General features: G+C 42.2%; 1 protein-coding gene across 1 annotated transcript; it reads right to left on the reverse strand.

Annotated features, from left to right (window-relative positions):
• Positions 1–4,240: 4,240 nt before the first annotated feature.
• LOC109926162 (UDP-glucuronosyltransferase 2A1-like) lies at positions 4,241–5,872 on the reverse strand. The gene has a single exon (XM_048615955.1). It carries the CDS (start codon positions 5,870–5,872, stop codon positions 4,241–4,243), a length of 1,632 nt encoding a protein of 543 aa, XP_048471912.1.
• Between the last annotated feature and the right edge of the window lie 12,281 nt (positions 5,873–18,153).

Below are 18,153 nucleotides of genomic sequence, written 5' to 3' on the forward strand. Positions count from 1 at the left end.
ACCTGTTCTTCCTCCCACCTATCCCCTCCTCCCACCTCAAGCCGCACCTCCATCTCCTACCGACCAACCTCATCCCGCCCCCTTGACCTGTCCGTCCTCCCTGGACTGACCTATCCCCTTCCTAACTCCCTACCTACACTCACCTTTCCTGGCCCCATCCCCGCCTCTTCGACCTGTTTGTTTCCTCTCCACCTATCCTCTCCTCTATCCCTCTTCTATCCGCCTCCCACTCTCTCCCTATTTATTTCAAAACCCCCTTCCCCTCCCCCTTTTCTGATGAAGGGTCTAGGCCCGAAACGTCAGCCTCTCTGCTCCTATGATGCTGCTTGGCCTGCTGTGTTCATCCAGCCCTGCACCTTGTTGTCTCGGATTCTCCAGCATCTGCAGTTCCTACTATCTCACGCAATACATCAAATCCAGTTTCAACAATAAAATTATGCAAAGTACATTGAGATAACAAAGAAGAAACTAAGCTTGACGTAATCAGTGCAAGATGAAAAGCTTCAACAAAATGGGTCTTTCTTCAGCAACAGTCAAGCTCTGCACTACTAAGCTGCTATTTAAAGTATTTAAAGTCAAGGGAGATACACGGTCCGCCATGGCTCAGAAGGACTTTTCTCATGCAATCTACTGCTCTTCACCTCATTAGGTATGCAACTGGCTCTTAAGATCCTTTCTCGGGGAACTGCATGATTTGAGTGGTGGATGTGCTTGCTATTGATAGGACCTGCCAACATTCATGCATTGGCACCATATTTAAGGTCTGGCCGCGCACTATTTCAGATGTTACAAGCCGGAAGCTGCCCCTCAAACTGTGCTGGACCAGTTTCTCTCTTTAAAATATGGAACAGATGAAAGGAAAGCTCTTGACCTCCTTTGCAGACAATGAACTAGAGGTGTAGGTGGATGGATTGATGGAAAGGAGATCATAACTTTCTCCAGCAGACTGTGACACCAGACCAAGCTAGCCTGGACCCAAATTGCAGCCCATTGGGTCAGTGCAGTGCCCTAGCTGAAGCAGGATGCCTAGCAGTGCAGGAAATGGTCAGTTATCTCAGTGAAGGCAAGTGTAAGTGCCACCACCTTCTTTCAGGTACCTCACACTCATAGATCCGCATTTCACTCAAAGTTTGCCACTACACATACCTCTAAACAACGTTCATGGACTACAGCTGTCATTATTTCATGCATCATGTGCACTCAATAGTTCTCTCCTACCCCAGCCTCTCAAATGACTACCTCTTCCTCCATCAGTGATTCATTCTCATTCCCTAGGGACATCACACCACCTCTCCTGCACCTGCATCGCCAGTGATTGCTCTTGCATCCATTGCCATGGTACTTAGTCCCTCCCTTCATCTCATTGTAGGAAAATTTAACTCACCCACCCTGGATTGACATCTCCATAAAACTCTAACTGATCTACCTGGAATCCCTGAACTTGTTGCACTTGACCTGCACAACTAAGCATGGTTTAATTCTGGACTGCAAGAAGAGGGATCCACAGATTCTGGGAAGACCAAGTGCCTGATGGACCTGATGGTAAGGGTGAAGACAAGCTCGACCAAGTGGAGGAGGGTGGTGGTTGGTAGGAATGGTTCAGGTGTATGCTCCAGGAAGAAGCGGAGTGTCCTAACACCCTCACCAACTTAATTCCTCTCATTTTCTTCAGGTCATTGGGGTGGCCATGGATACCTGCACGGGCCCCAGTTATGCCTGTCTGTTCGTGGGGTATGTGGAATATTCCTTGTTCCAGTCCTATTCCAGGCCCCACCCACAACTCTTTCTCCAATATATCTATGATATCATCGGTGCTGCTTCCCTCTCTCGCCCGGAATTGGAAAAGTTAATTGATTTTGCTTCCCTGCCCTCACTTTCACCTGGTCTATCTCTGACTCCTCCCTTCCCTTCCTCGACATCTCTGTTTTCATTTCTGGGGATAGATTGGCCACTAATATCCATTACAAACCCACTGACTCCCATAGCTACCTGGACTATACATCCTCGCACTACACTTCCTGTAAAGACTCCATCCCATTCTCGCAGTTCCTCCATCTCCGTCGTATATGCTCAGATGACGCCACCTTCGACAAGGGAGTCTCCAAAATGTCCACCTTCTTCTTCAACCAAGGATTCCCCAGCACCGTTGTCAACAGGGCCCTCAATTGGGTCCGACCCATCTCCCACACTTCCACCCTCACCCCTTCTCTTCCCTCCTGCAACAGCGACAGGGTTCCCCTTTGTCATTACCTACCATCCTATCAGCATCCACATCCAGAAGAACATCAGATGTCATTTCCGCCACCTCCAGCGAGATGCCACCACCAGACACATTTTCCCCTCATCTCCCTTGTCCACCTTCCGCAGGGACCGTTCCCTCTGGGACACCCTGGTCCACTCTTCCTTCACCCCCCACAGCCCCAGGGCACCTTCCCCCGCAACCGGCGAAGGTGTAACACCTGTCCATTTACCTTCTCTCTCCCCACTATCCGAGGACTCAAACCTACCTTCCAGGTGAAGCAACACTTCTCTTTAGCTGCTCACAATGTGGTCTCTTCTACGTTGGGGGAAATGAAACACAGACTGAATGACAGCTTCGCAGAATATCTACGTTCTGCTCGCAAAAACGACCCTGAACTACCTGTTGCCTTCCACTTTAACACACCATCCTGTTCCCTGGCCAACATCCCTGTATCCGTCTTTTTGCAGTGTTCCAGCAAAGCTCAATGTAAGCTGAAAGAACAACACCTCATTTTCCGCTTGGGGACCTTGCAGCCCTCCGGACTCAATATCAAGTTCAATAATGTTAGGGCCTCAACTCTCCCATGTCCCAGCCCCCTACCCCACACACCAGGCCTTATTATCACATAGCCTGCCATTCCGCACTACCTATTGTTAGTCACTAACAGTCCCCATTAACAGCATTCACCTTCCTAGGCAGATCATTATCAACTCCTTTGTCTAACCAACTGCTCTTCTCACTCTTTGGGCTCTATCCTATCATTTACTCCCTACCCCATCCCCCTCCCTATTTCCTGCATATAAGCCGACATTTTCCCAGCTGCCATCAGTTCATCAGTCACCAGACCCAAAACGTTAACTTTGAGTTTTTCTTCACAGATTCTGCCAGACCTGCTGAGATTCCAGCAACTTTTATTTTTGTTCCTGATTTACAGTAGCCACAGTCCGTTCCATTTTTATTTATGATCAGTTGAATGTCAGTTCTAAACGATAATGAGAAACTGATGCTAAGTGCAGAATATTCTTTGTCTTTGCAGCAATGAACAGAAGGACACATGGTTCTAAGAATAAACATTTTGTTTTGTTTTGCCCAACATTTTTATACATTTCAATGGTATTTTTGGTTAAATGATGTAGCACTACGTAGAGCCCACAGCAGTGTAATAGAAGACAGCTGATAATGCCTGTTGCACATTTAAGTCTTTCAGTAATCAAAATTTAGCTTCAACCTATCAGAATATGACCAACATAACGATGTAACTAATTTAATCTTCCACAGGATGTGTAACTGACAAGGCCATTATTTGTTGCTCATCCCCAATTGCCCTTGAACTAAATGGCTTGGTACTTAGTTAACAGTCAATTACTTTTCTGCAGTTCTGGGGTCACATGTAGATCAATCCAGTAGGGACGACAGATTTCCTTCCCTAAAGGATATCAGATGGGTTTTTGTGCAAATCAAAGACAGTTTCGAAGTATTGATATTAACTTTCAATTTTAAATATTGGAAATTACATGAGGAGCTGTTGTTGGATTTGAACATGTCATCAGGACATTAGACTGGTAAGGCTCATATGCCTCTAGATTAGTAGCCCAGTAACATTACAATGATGTCATCATCTCAGGTCCCACACACCCCAATGGATACAGTTAATCTTGTAAACATGTTGACTGCCGATGAAAGAGTGGATGGATTGAACTTAGGAGGAAAGGACTTCTCTACTCAGGTCTTCTCAGGGCATCTCAGCAGTTTCATGTTCTTATTTGATGTTTTTTCATTACAGGTTAACTAATTTGAGAATAAATTTTGAATAACACTCATATATATTATGTTCTTCGCACTCTATGTGATGTAAGCACAGAATTTCTCTGCTAACATCTATTCAAAGCACTGCTGTTGTCAACCATATGTGCCAAAAAATGTAATACTTTGCCAAAAGTGTTAAAACACATGCTGTCTATGCAAGAATGCCCCTTGCACAATTCAAAAGCATAAATTTCAGTGAGTTTTTTGCTTTCTCTTCCAAGCAATTTTACAAATTTTCTTCAATAGTAGGACTGCCACCACTGCAACCATAATGAACAGTGACAACAGGAAGGTCATCACATCTACACAATAGTAAACGAACCAGGGGAGTCGGTAAGACTCTGACCGCAAATGTGCTGCCCCTTTGTGTCGAGCAACATATTCAATCCAGAAAATAGCTCTCTCCATCGGAGTCTCGGGTTGGTCTCTGTGGAGAGCAGAGAGTTTCTGCATATTCTCCCGATAAGAGGTGTTATGTATAACCTCATTCAGTGCCTGCAATAGATCCGTTGACTGCATGGTTGCAATGTTAATCACTTTTGCTGCACCTCGGATTTCAAGTCTGAGTAAATTATCAAACTGGTCAAAAAGCAATGGCATTCCAACTACTGGCACCCCATGATAGATGGCTTCGTAAACTCCATTGGTGCCACCATGGCAAATTAAGGCTCGTGTTTTGGGATGCCCGAGTAGATCATTCTGAGGGATCCATTTTGCCAGTAGTGTATTATTTCCAATGTTGGGAGGGATATTTCCATCATGTCTCCAGATAACTTTCGGAGGTACTTGAGCAAAGGCCTCTGCTATTTTCATTGTCATATGCATTGGCAAAGAGCCAACAATGGTCCCCATTGACATGACAATAATCCCATGTTCCCCTGAGGACTGGACAAACTCTTCAAACTCTGTCTCCAGAGGTTTGGATGGTTTACACTGGAATCCTCCAATATAAACAATATTTGGCATGGTGGGTCTCGGGAATTCAAATGTAAAATCTACTCTCACCAGCCACACATCTGCCCTTAGAAGAATAGTCTTGACATCTGTGTCTGGGCCCAGATAACGATGGCAGAGTTCATTGTAAATTGGGTGAACAATAAATTCTGTAATCCATAGTTGAAAAAGATTTATGATGACATTTTGTGTTCTTTGGAGAAAACTCATTTTATCTGTCAATCGTGAGCCAAGGAATGGCACATAGGACAGTGGTGATGGGGCAATTAGAAAATGAGCATCTCCACTGCTAAGTAAACGAACATTATATACCAAGGGGAGTTTTAAATAATATGCCAGCATTGCACCTGTTGTAAAAAAGGGATCAGTGAGTATTAAGTCAAAGTTTGCACTTTCAAGTCGTTTTAACAAAGTTTTGTTTTCAAAAACTGCAGTGTTAAACTTTTGAGCCCAGCTATGATATTTGTGCAGAAATGCTGACACATCATTTTGGAACTCCACGAAAGTCCATAATGTTGATTCATTCTTCATGGCTTTTAGTTTATTTTGTACAAATTGTGCTATAAATTCTTCATTTGAACTTTGTTTAAGGAATCCTTGCATTTCAACCACAATGGATTGATATAGATCTGGCCTTTCTTTGATGTACCAAGCTGTTGAGAAAAATAGCACACTGATATCATGACCATGAAGTTTCAGCTCTTCGATTAGAATTCTCATATTGACCCAATGACTACCTTCGATAGGTACAACCAAAATATTAGCACCATCGTTAATTGGACATGATAGAATCATAATGATACTCAGAACGTATGCGACCTGGAACCTACTTTTCCATTCAAGACACTCCATGTTGAGAGTAAATTGCATCCAGATTCTGTTGAAAAGTTCAGAAGAAACACAACATAAATTTAGGAAAAATAACATAATAAATAGGAGCAGACATAGACTATAATGGCCCATGAACCTGCTCTGTCTTTAAATCAGATGGATGAAATATGTTAACTCCATTTTCCCACTAGTTCCCTTGATTCTTACGTGCCCAAAAATCTACTGATTTCAATCTTGACCATTCTTGATGACTGAAAATCATGAAACTGTGTGATAGAGAATTCCTAAGATTCATAACCATGTATGAAAAACCTTAACTTCATCTGAATAACAGGTGGCCAACCACTTATCTGATGCTATGACCCTGTGTTGCATACCCTCGATAGTAAGTTTACATTTCCTTAGGTGGAGAGACCTGAACTAAACATTGAGTGTGATCTCTCCAAAGTAATATAGTAATGGCAGCATGTCTTCCTTATTCTTGTATTGCAACTCCCTTCCAACAAAGTATAGTTTATCATTTGCTCAATTGCTTTTGTGCCTGTAGGTTCTTTTTAATGATTTGTATTCTAAGACCCCGAAGCCCCATGAATTGTAATATTTACTATTTCACCTTCTAAAAAATATTCTGTCCTTCCATACTTCTGAACAATGTGAATTTTTAGTACAATTATGCCTTTACAGTTCATTGCTTTAATGAAATGTGATCTCTGGCTGAATGACATCTATAAGACTCAACTTAGGATGCCATAAAGTAGATTGTGATGGATTTGCAGTTGATGAGCAAGGAGCATCCAGTCCCAACACAAGATCAGGGAACAGCAAGTTCTCCAATGCATCAGGGACCAACATTTTCCAGCACAATGCTGCAGGAATAGAAAGCACAGAATAAGAGTAAGTTCCAAACCAGTATATGAAATAACAGCAAATTCCAGCACAATGGAAGCGCTGAGAACTAAAGTTCCACCATAGTGACCTTGTCTGCTCCACTCTGCTGACTTGCTATTCTGAACTGTCCTGTCACAGATATAAGGTTTGACCTTACTTGACAGGAATGGGAATCACCTGAGCCCCTGAGCCTTTACCTTTCAGAGAATAAAAGTTATTGTAATTGCAAGCTTTTTGTGGTCTCCTATCTGAGCCAGATGTTGTGTGATTCAGTAAAAACAAAGTAGTAACATTGTAAATAACTTCAACATAAGTTGCAATTATGTCACATGGACTGCCTAATTATCACCATTGTGAGGGACTAGGGTCATGGTGTAGTAATTGTTCTGAATGTAAACATCCTGTGCTCACTAGTGAGATGCTGCATTGCCATAGCGTATTTAAATGCAATAATGAACATGACAATTTAGTATTGCACTAACCAATGGTTGGCAAACAGTTGGCTTCAGGATTGCTATTCCCACAGAGCTCCTATCTAGAAAAGTTTGGAATTATGGTGAGGTCTGGATGAGGTTCAGCTGATACATCCTCAATCCACACTGTCTGGCCCTTTGATTAAGCATTTTGCAAATAGCATGAAGAAGATGTTGTTCAAATGTGACACTTTGCAGCATACTCAAGAGAAGACACGATGGATGAAGATAAGTTATTTTCACTGTTTGGGAATTCTAGAACTTGAGGGTATAGTCTAAAAATTAGGGCTAGACTGTTCAGGAGAAATGTTAGGAAGCACTTCTACACGCAAAGGGTGGTAGATGTTTGGGACTTTCGTCCACAATTGGCAGTGGATGCAAGATGTTAGATTTGATTTTAAACCTGAGATAGAAACATTTTTTTGTTAAGCAAACATATTGAGGGATATGGGCCAAAGGCATGTGTATGGAGTTAGGCCACAGAACAGCCATAATTTCATTCAGAACAGGCTTGAGGAGCTGAATGGCCTACTCCTGTTCCTATGTTAGCATTTTATGGTTACAAAGGTGCTGGATTAAGTAATGATACCAGCATAAACAGGGCAACTAGGGTATCAGGGCATATTGGTGAATATTGCTCAAATAGTGAATTTCCTAAATTAATGGAAAACCAATGGCATTTAAGGATTGAAAATAGGTATGAACTATTCGGAAGGTCACACTTTCCAACTAAGCTTACACTCAGGAATTTAATTGTAGTGGAGGCAGGCACTTGTTGCTGCCTCCTTTCTCTCAGTTACTTTATCATGACCCCATAGGAAGAGTCTGAGGTGTTGAGGTAGCTTGACAGCTGCAGCAGATAGTTGGTATGGAGGGTTTCTCTGCTTTGTCCCTTTGCTGCAGTCCACACTGTGTTGCTAGTATGTCATATCCACTGAAAATACAAACACTTGTATGTGTCACTTCATGCCACCATGTCACCTTTCATGAGACCTACCAGGCCACAATTATAATATGAAGCTTTCCTTCATCATAAGGTCAGAAGCAGGGATGTTTGCCAATGATTGCACCAAGCGCGACACTATCCAGATTTCTGCTGACAAGTGGCAAGTAACATTTATGCCACAAAAGTGCCAGATAGTAACCATCTCCAACAGGAGAGAATCCAACCATTGTCCTTCGTCATTCAATGGCGTCACAATCACTGCTTCACCCACTGTCAACATCCATGGGGTTATCATTGACTAGAAACTGTTCTGGATCAGCCATATAACTACAATGGGCTACAAGAGCAGATCAGAGGTTAGAAATCCTGCAGCAAGGAACTTACCTCCTGACTTCCCTAAAACCTGTCCGCCATTTACAAGGCATACGTCAGGAGTATGATGGAGTACTCCCTACTTGCCTGGATGACATTCAAGAAGATGGACACCAACCTGAACAAAGCAGCTAGCTTCATTGGCACCACATCCACAAACATCCAATTCCTCCACCACTGATGCTCCATAGCAGCAGTGTATGCTACCTACAAGATGCACTGTAGTAATTCAGCAATGCTGCTTAGACCGCAACTTCCAAACTCTTAACCATTGAGAGGGACAAAGGCAACAAATACATGGGAACATCACCACCTACAAATTCTTCTCCAAGCCACTCACCATCCAGACTTGAAAATATATCACTGTTCCTTCCCCGTTGTTGGGACAAAATCCTGGAATCGCTCTCCCTAACAGCATTGTGGATCTACCTGCAACAAGTGGACTGGAGCTGTTCAAAAAAGACAGCTCACTGCCACCTTCTCAAGGGTAACTAGGGACGGGTAATAAATGCTGGCCCAGCCAGTAATATTCATATCCCATGAATGAATTAAAACTAATTGAGAAGATAAGAGAGAAAACAGTTGCAATAAGATATCATCCATCTAAATCATTAATTTTGATTATCTGTCCACAAAACCGTCTCATCTGGGTTTTTTATGATTTCAGCAGCATTTTGCTTTTATGCTAAAATATTGGCTCATCTTTTGGACATACCACTTTAGAATACAGAATGAATTGATGAATCTATAAGTAGGATGACTCCAGGGATACAAACTATGAAAGGCATTGTTTTGAGGTGAGACAAGTGGCTTTGTCGCATTTTCCTCAACAGCAATGTGTTTAACAGAACTTTTCTTAGAGGCAAAAAGGAAGAACAATTTCCACTGATTGCTCAGTTGGTAAGTAGAAGGCAGAAATCAGATGATGGATGCAGTGTTTAGGAGCATGCATTTGATTTGTTCCTGCCAATGTAGAATTTTAATACCATTGGTTTTGACAGCAGGTAAGTGTCCCACAATAATCTGATGGAGGTCATTCATAAGTGCAAATTTTGATGTAAGGACATACTTAGGACCCTGATGGAATTTGTGCCCACTCCTTAAAGGAGCATTTGCAGTACTCACCTAACCAGGAATATCTGCCAGTATGACAACAAAGCTCACCAAAGAACTTTCATGACATGATTTGTAACCCTGAAAGCATGTTTGTACTCCACGATAAGCATTCTGAGTCTTTGCTGCCTTGGGCTCCAACCCGTTGCTGCACCCGTTCAAACTTTTCTTCCGTATATCAATCAGATATTTTGTTTGTTGTTTCTGTTTAATTCTGCGTATCCCACGTAGTATTTTGGAACAGTTCCTCTAATGCTCCAACAGGAGTTGGTCATTTAACAATCATACAAACTCCAACCTGATCCACTATTCAATACATTCAATCTGAAGCCCAGTATCCTATACCCAATCTTTCCTCAATGTGTTAATGCCTTTGGTTAACAAAAGGCGATTGATCATAGTTTTAAAATTAATAGCATCAACTGCCTTGTGCAGAGGAGCATTTCATAATTTGATTCATGAAACCATTTAAATTATTTTCCCCTCTCGTGTTAGAGTTGCCAACCAGCAAAAATCATTTTTCCCTACCTACCTTATATTAGCATAAGTTGCAGGAGCAGAAAAAAGCCATTCGCCCATCCAGTCTGCTCTGCCATTCAATTAGATCATGGCTGATCTGATAATCCTCAACTTAAATATCTTACCTCACCTCACAGCCCTTGCAACCATTACTGATAAAAAAAATCTGTCCGTCTCAGCCCAATCTCAATAGTGGTCTGCAATAAAAAAAATCTATCGATTCAATATTCTCTCACTGTCAAAATTCCATGACATCTCTGTACGGAGTGGGGGACCTATTACTCTGAGATTATATCCTCTAGTCCTAGACTCGCGCATATATGGAAACAACGTCTCTATGTCTACCCTGTCCAGCCTCCTAAGAATATTATATACTTCAGTAAGATCACCCTTCATTCTTTGAAACTACAATGAGTGCAAGACAAACGTACTCAAATGTTCCTTGTAAGAAAATCCTTCCATACCTAGGATCAACCTAGTGAACCTTCTCTGTACTTTTCCCCCTCCAATACCAATACATCTTTCCTTAGGTAAATGGAACAAATCTGTTAACATTATTCCAGGTGTGGTCTAACCAGTGCTTCGTGTCTAAATTTAGTGAGACCACTCAATTTTTATGCTCCATTCCCTTTGAAATAAAGGCCAAAAGCCCATTTTCTTTTCCTCTTATCTGCTGAACTTGGACACTCTTTTTTTGTGTGATTTGTGCATGGTGATCCCCAAATCCCTCTGTACTGTAGCTGTCTGCAATCTTTACACATTTAAATAATATTCAGGGCATCTATTCCTCCTGTCAAAGTGCATCACATTTTCCCATGTTGCATTCCAACTAATGAGGTTTTGCTTACTCATTTAATCTGTCTGTATCCCTCTGTAGACTTTTTGAGCTATCCTCACTACTTCCTTTCCCACTTACATTTGTGTCATTTTGGCAACAGTATCATCTCTTCCAACATCCAAGTTATTAAGATATATTGTAATAATTATGGCCCCAGCACTAATCCCTGTGATACTCCGCTAGTTTTAGATTGCCGTCTTGAAAATGCTCCCTTTGCTTAACTCTCTGTCTTTGATTAGTTTACATACAACAAACATAGAAACATATGAAATAGGGGCAGAAGTAAAATTTTTGTTTCATCAAGCCGATTCCATCATTCAATAAATGATGGCTGATCTGTTTGAGTTTCAAAGTCCCATATTCCCATCTGATAACCCTTGACTCCCCTGCCTAACAGGAATCTATCTAACTCTGACTTAAAAATATTTAATGACAACCCCCTCCACAGAGAGTTCCAAAGCAGCACAACTTTCTGGGAGGAAAAAACCTTCTTATTCAATCCTGAAAGGCAACCTCCAAATACTTTTATATTAGTCATTAAAATGTTTTTAAAAAGTTTGTCAAACTTGACTTGAGGCATCTAACTTCTGAAGAACACAACATTGGTGTATGTAATCTTCAATCGCAATTTGACTCCTGGAGTTCTGGTATCATTCTTGGTCAATGGGCCCAGTCAATGGGCTGAAAGGCTTACATCTGCTCCTAGATCTTATGGTCTTATGGCAAATACACATTATACTTTAATCAAAGCCACTATATCCTTCTGAAGGTGTGGTGCCCAAAACTGAATGCAGAAAACCAGGTAACTTGTACTGCTGTTGGAAAACTTCTCCCCTCTGATCTGATTCTCCAGGTACGAACACCAACATTAATCTTTTTAATTATTTTCTGTTCCTGTTTATGACATCTTAAAGTATTATTTTAATTTTAGTTTGTTTTTAAATTAGAATTTTAAAGATACACCTTCCCCAAATTTTAGGTCATGCAAATCTCTACTGCCTGTTTCTGAACTTATACAAAGTCCTGCTCACCTACCTCTCCTGTACATGCTGTGCTACATTGGTCCTAGTTGAATAGTTCTCCGTTTTAAAATTCTTATCATTGTTTTTAAATCTCCTCTCTTTCTTTGTGACAACCTCCACCATCTGACCTTGATTTCTACTAAAGTGACTCAGTGTGAAACTTTCTTTGATCACCTTTGCAATGTGACTTAAGAAGTTTGATTATGTTAAAGACATAATTGTACATAGCTGTTGTTATCAATGTACCCACACTTCTAGGTCTCTTTGGATATCAACTATCTTGAAGTTTTGACCAGTTAGAAAGTTCTTCGATCTATTCTTTCCAGATCCAAAGAGGGAGACCTCACATTTGCTTACGATGAGATCTATTTGCCACAGTTTGGTTATTAATCCATTAACATTTCCCTTTTTAAAATTTCCATCCACGGATTTTACAATGCCACCTATTTTAGTGTCATCAACAAATTTGGATGTCTGCCTCTCTCTCCTACATGCTGAGTACTTACGAATCATTGAGATACCAACACAGAAGCCCAGCATCATTGGGCACATCTGCCAATTTCAAAATCTGTCTAATTTCACTGTTATGGAGTCATAGAGTCATACACCGCAGAAACAGACCTTTGAGTCCAACTCGTCCATGCCGACTAGCTATCTTAAACTGATCTAGTCCCAATTGCCAGCATTTGGCTCATATCCCTGTAAACCCTTCCTATTCATGTACCCATCCAGATGCCTTTTAAATGTTGTAATTGTACCAGCCTCCATCACCTCCTATAACTCATTCCATACACGCACCAACCTCTGTATGAAGAAGTTCCCCCTTACGTCCCTTTTAAATTTTTCCCCTCTCACCCTAAACCTATGCCCTCTAATTTTGGACTCCCTTACCCTGGGGAAAAGACGTTGGCTGTTCACCCTATCCATTCTCTGTCTCCTGTTACTCAATCAACCTTTGAAGCAAGACAATGAACTACTTTCCATTTGATAAGCTACAAATTGAGCTCACAATTTTTTAAAGTGCCTCAAATAACATATATGTATTCTCCCCGTCCACTGTTTTCATGACAACTAAAAAAATGCGAGCCAACCAGCCTCAACTAAAAAATAATTCAATCCTTTCTGAGGAAGAGTCACCGGACCTGAAACGTTAACTCTGTTTTTTCCAGATGCTGCCAGACCTGCTGAGCTTTTCCAGCAACTTTGTTTTTGTTCCTGACTTACAGCATCCGCAGTTCTTTCAGTTTTTACTTAATAATTCAAGCATGTTTGTCATTACTAGCTTATCCTTTCGAAATCCCTGCTTATTCTTTTTGATCAACTGAAAGTTAACAAGATGTCAGAATCTGTCTTCTTTATTATAGATCCTAGTAACTTTCCATTATACTTTCCTAGTGTATAACACTGGTATTCCTCTCTCATCTTCCTTAAATGACCTATAACATTTTTCAACTTAAAAGTACAGTTCCTGGATCTAGAGAATTTTGGGAGGTTATTGTTAGCATGTTTGCACTGTTGTATGTAAAGAGCATAAGTCACTGCTGCAAATCTAACCCCAACCTATCTATTTATTTTACCTGAAAGATTACTCTTAACTTGTCACTTATGAAATGTATTTGTCATGAAATTACAACTTTTCACTTACCAAACAAATCACGCAGTGCAGCAAGCCTCGTGTTCCCAGCAACTCTGAAATTAACTGAAGTAAGAGTGTAGTATTTTAATCCAACTGTTCGGCCCAAAGTCAAAGTAAATTTATGATTGTGTAATATTAATCCTTGTACAAACTACTTTATCTACTTTGAAATGATCTTACTTTCACCACTGGTAACAAAAAATTCAAAAGGATTATTTTCTTTAAGTCATCACTGCCTTTAGAATTAAACCATAGTTTCTGAATTCCTGTATGGTTTATTTTCATGGAAGTACCAATACAGCTTAATACAAGAACAAACTTTTTAAATACTGAAAACAAAAAATACTGGAAATCACAGTGGGTCAGGCAGCATCCATGGAGAGACAGCAAGCTAACGTTTTGAGTCTAAATGACTCTTCATCAGAGTTGACATGAAATGTGGAGGGGGCAGCATTTATGTAATAATATTGGGGTGGAGTGCTTGGGAAGAAAGGGTGTTGAAAGTGCAGATTAATTGATTGGATTGTGAGAATGGCAGAACAATAGCTTGTACAAGTGCCAAACTGGAAAGTACAGATAGTCCAAGTGCAGTGGGCAGAAGGGAGAGAGGACTGGGTGGCAGAGTATGCAAAAAGTAAAGCTAAAAGGGAAGAAATGGGAGCAACTTCACAATCTGAAGGTGTTGAACTCAGTATTAAGTCCAGAAGGCTGTAAAGTGTCTAGTCTGAAAATGAAACGTTGTTCCTCCAGTTTGTACTGTGATTTGCTGGAGTATTGCAGAATGTCGAGGATAGACAAGTGAATTCGTGAGTAGGATGCTGTGTTAAAATGACCGGTGACAGGAATGTCGGGGTCATGTTTGTGCACAGACCGGAGGTGTTCTGCAAAGCAGTCACCTAGTCTGCATTAGGTTTCTCCAATGTAGAGTAGGCCACAGAGGGTGCAGCAAATGCAATACACCAGATTGGAGGAGGTACAGGTGAAATGTTGCTTCACCTAGAAAGACTGTTTAGGCCCTTGGATGGTGAGCAGGGAAGAGGTGAAAGGGCAAGTTCTGCATCTTCTGCAGTTGCATAGGAAGGTGTCATAGGAAAGGGACATGGTGTTGGTAGTCATCGAGGAATGAACTAGGGTGTCCCAGAGGGAAAGGTCCCTGCAAAATGCAGACAGGGGAGTGAGACGAAGACGTGATTGGTGGTGGCGTTCTGCTGGAGTTGCCTGAAATGGTGGAGAATGATCCTTTGAATACAGAGGCTGGTGGGATGAAAAGTGAAGACAAGGGGAACCCGATCACGCTGTTGTGAGTGATGGGAAGGGGCAGGGGCGGAAGCACGGGTGATAGGTTGGATGTAGTTGAGGGGCCTGTCAACCACAGTGGTTTTGGAAGAAGGAAACCATGTCAGCAATGTTGTTTTGGAAGGTGGCATCATCCAAACAGATATGTCTGGGGTGAAGAAACTGGGAGAATAGGATGGAATCCTTACAGGATGTGGTGTGTGAAGAGCTGTAATGAAGGTAGCTATGGGATTCAGTGTCTTTGTAGTGAATGGCAATGGACAGTTTATTCCCCGAAATGGAGACAGAGAGGTCAAAGAAAGGAAGGAAAGTGTCGGAGATGGACCATGTGAAAGTTATAGAGGGGTGGAAATTGGAGGCAAAAATTAACAAATCTTTCAAGCTAGAGTGGGAGCATAAAGTGGCACCAAAGCAGTCATCGATGTACCAAGAAAAGAGTGTGGGAAGGGACCAGTGTGGGACTGCATTAAGGATTGTTCCACATACCCCATAAAGAGGCAGGCATAACTGAGAACCATGCAGGTGCCCATAACCACTCCTTTGACTTGACGGAAGTGAGATGAATTAAAGGAGAAATTTTTCAGAGAGAGAGCAAATTCAGCCAGGTGGAGGAGAGCGGTGGTAGATGGGGAGTGTTCAGCCCTCTGATCAAGCGAAAGAAGCCAAGCACTCTCAGAGCATCCTGGTGGGGAATGGAGGTATAGAGGGATTGGACATCCATGGTGAACAGGAGGCAAGTAGGGCCAGGGAACTAGAAATTGTCAATATGGTGGAAAGCGTCAGAGGAATCGCAGATGTAGGTGGGCAGGGTCCGAACAAGTGGAGAGAAGATGGAGTCAAGGTGGGAGGAAATGAGCTCAGTGGGACAGGAATGAGCTGATATGATTGACCTACCGGGGCAATCCAGTTTGTGAATTTTGGGAAAGAGGCAGAAGTGGGCCGTCTGGGTTTGGGAGACTATAAGACAGTGGGGGGAAGATCTCCGGAGGTAATGAGGTCATTGACAGTCCTGGCAACAATGTCTTGATATTCAGATGTGGGCTATAGTCCAAGGGATGGTAGGAAGAAGTGTCTGAGAGTTGGCGTTGAGCATCTGCAAGGTAAAGATCAGACTACAACAGTGCCACTCTTTCTCAGCAGTACAGATGACAAAGTTAGGTTTGGACCTGAGAGCGCGAAGTGCGGCAATTTCAGAAGGGGACAGGTTAGAGTGTGTGAGAGGAGCAGAGAAATTGAGACAGCCAATGTCACTTCCACAGTAATCAAAGAAAAGTTTGAGGGCAGGTAAGAGGCCAGAGCAAGGGGTCCAAGTGGAAGGTAGATACTGAAGGTTCGTGAAGGGTATGAAGAATTGAGTGCAGAGACAGAGGCAACGGAAAAATAATTCAACACTATGGCAAGACCAAAATTCATTAAGGTGGGAGTTTTAGTAGAATGAAGCTGAGTCCTTTGCTGAGGACAGTACATTCAGCCTCCGAGAGAGAGGAAGGTCAGGAGATATGGTGAAAACACAGCAAGGGCTGGGGTTGGGGACAGTGACCCCTGGGGGACAGAAAGAGAATGCATCTGAGGGCTGGGAAGTGGTGGGTGCTAAGGGATGGCAAGGGATCAGCTGTGAGTAATGGAGGGGATTGGGTCCGTGAGGTGGAAAGGGGAAGCCGGCACAGGACGGGTGTTGGAGTCCGGCTGAGGGAAGGTCGGGAGGTGTTCTGCAAAGGTGTTGGAGTCCATACATTGCTGAAGCTTGCATGCCTTGTTGCCTGAAAGAAAGAGAAAAAATTCTTTTGTGGAGGTGACAGATGAGATGAAGGATGAAGTGAAACTGCGAAACAGCACAGCTTTGAAGGAGAGTTGATTTTGCTGCAGAGTGGAATTGAGAGTGCACATCTGCCACTCCTCGGCCAATTGGCACTTCTGATCAAGATCCCGCTGTACTCTGAGCGAACTTTCTTCACTGTCCACTACAACTCCAATTTTGGTGTCATCTGCTGCAAACTTACTAATATACCTCCTATGCTCACATCCAAATCATTTATATTTCCCTCTTTGTCCTTCTTTTTATTTCTTTGAGGCACTAAAAATAACAATCTACAACAACTTGCACAGTCCACATAAAATTCAAAGAAAACATGGAGTGGAGGTTACATAGATTCATACAGCCGTCGAGACATACAGTATGGAAACAGACACTTCGGTTCAACTCATCCATGCCAACCAGACATCCTAAATAAATCTAGTCCCATTTGTCAGTGTTTTACCCATGTCCCTCTAAACCCATCCTATTCATATACCCATCCAGATGCCTTTTAAATGTTGTAATTGTACTAGACTCCACTACTTCTACTGGAAGCTCATTCCATACATGCAGTACCCTCTGCATGAAAATATTGCCCCTTAGGTCCCTTTTAAATCTTTCCCCTCTCACCTTAAACTTATGCATTCTAGTTTTGGACTTGACCACCCTGAGGAAACGACCTTGCCTATTCACCATATCCATGTTCCTCATGATTTTGTAAGCCTCTGTAAGGTCACTCCCTAGCTCTGACACTCCAGGGAAAATAGCCCCAGCCTATTCAGCTTCTCCCAAAAGCTCAAACCTTCCACCCCTGACAACATCCTTGTAAATCTTTTCTGAACCCTTTCAAGTTTCATAATATCATTCCTACAGCAGTGAGACTAGAACTGCACACAGTATTCCAAAAATTGTCTAACCAATGTCCTGCACAGCCTCAACATGACTTCCTAACTCCTATACTGACCAACAAAGACAAGCATACTAAATGCCTTCTTCACTATCCTGTCTGCCTGTGGATCCACTTTCATGGAGCTATGAACTTGCACTCCAAGGTCTCTTTGTTCAGCAACACTCCCCAGGGCCTTACCATTAAGTGGATAAGACCTGCCCTGATTAAGCTTTCCAAATTGCAGCACCTCACATTTATCAAAATTAAACTCCATCTGCCACTCCTCGGCCCATTGGCACTTCTGATCAAGATCCCGCTGTACTCTGAGTGAACTTTCTTCACTGTCCACTACACCTCCAATTTTGGTGTCATCTGCAAACTTACTAACCATACCTCCTATGCTCACATCCAAATCATTTACATAAATAACGAAAAGCAGTGGACTCGGAAAAACAACACTCCACCACCACACTCTGTCTTCTACCTTCCAGCCAGTTCTGTATCCAAATGGCTAGTTCTCCCTGTATTCCATG

The sequence above is a fragment of the Rhincodon typus genome, chromosome 33 (assembly GCF_021869965.1).
Source record: "Rhincodon typus isolate 14 chromosome 33, sRhiTyp1.1, whole genome shotgun sequence".
Lineage (NCBI taxonomy): Eukaryota > Metazoa > Chordata > Chondrichthyes > Orectolobiformes > Rhincodontidae > Rhincodon > Rhincodon typus.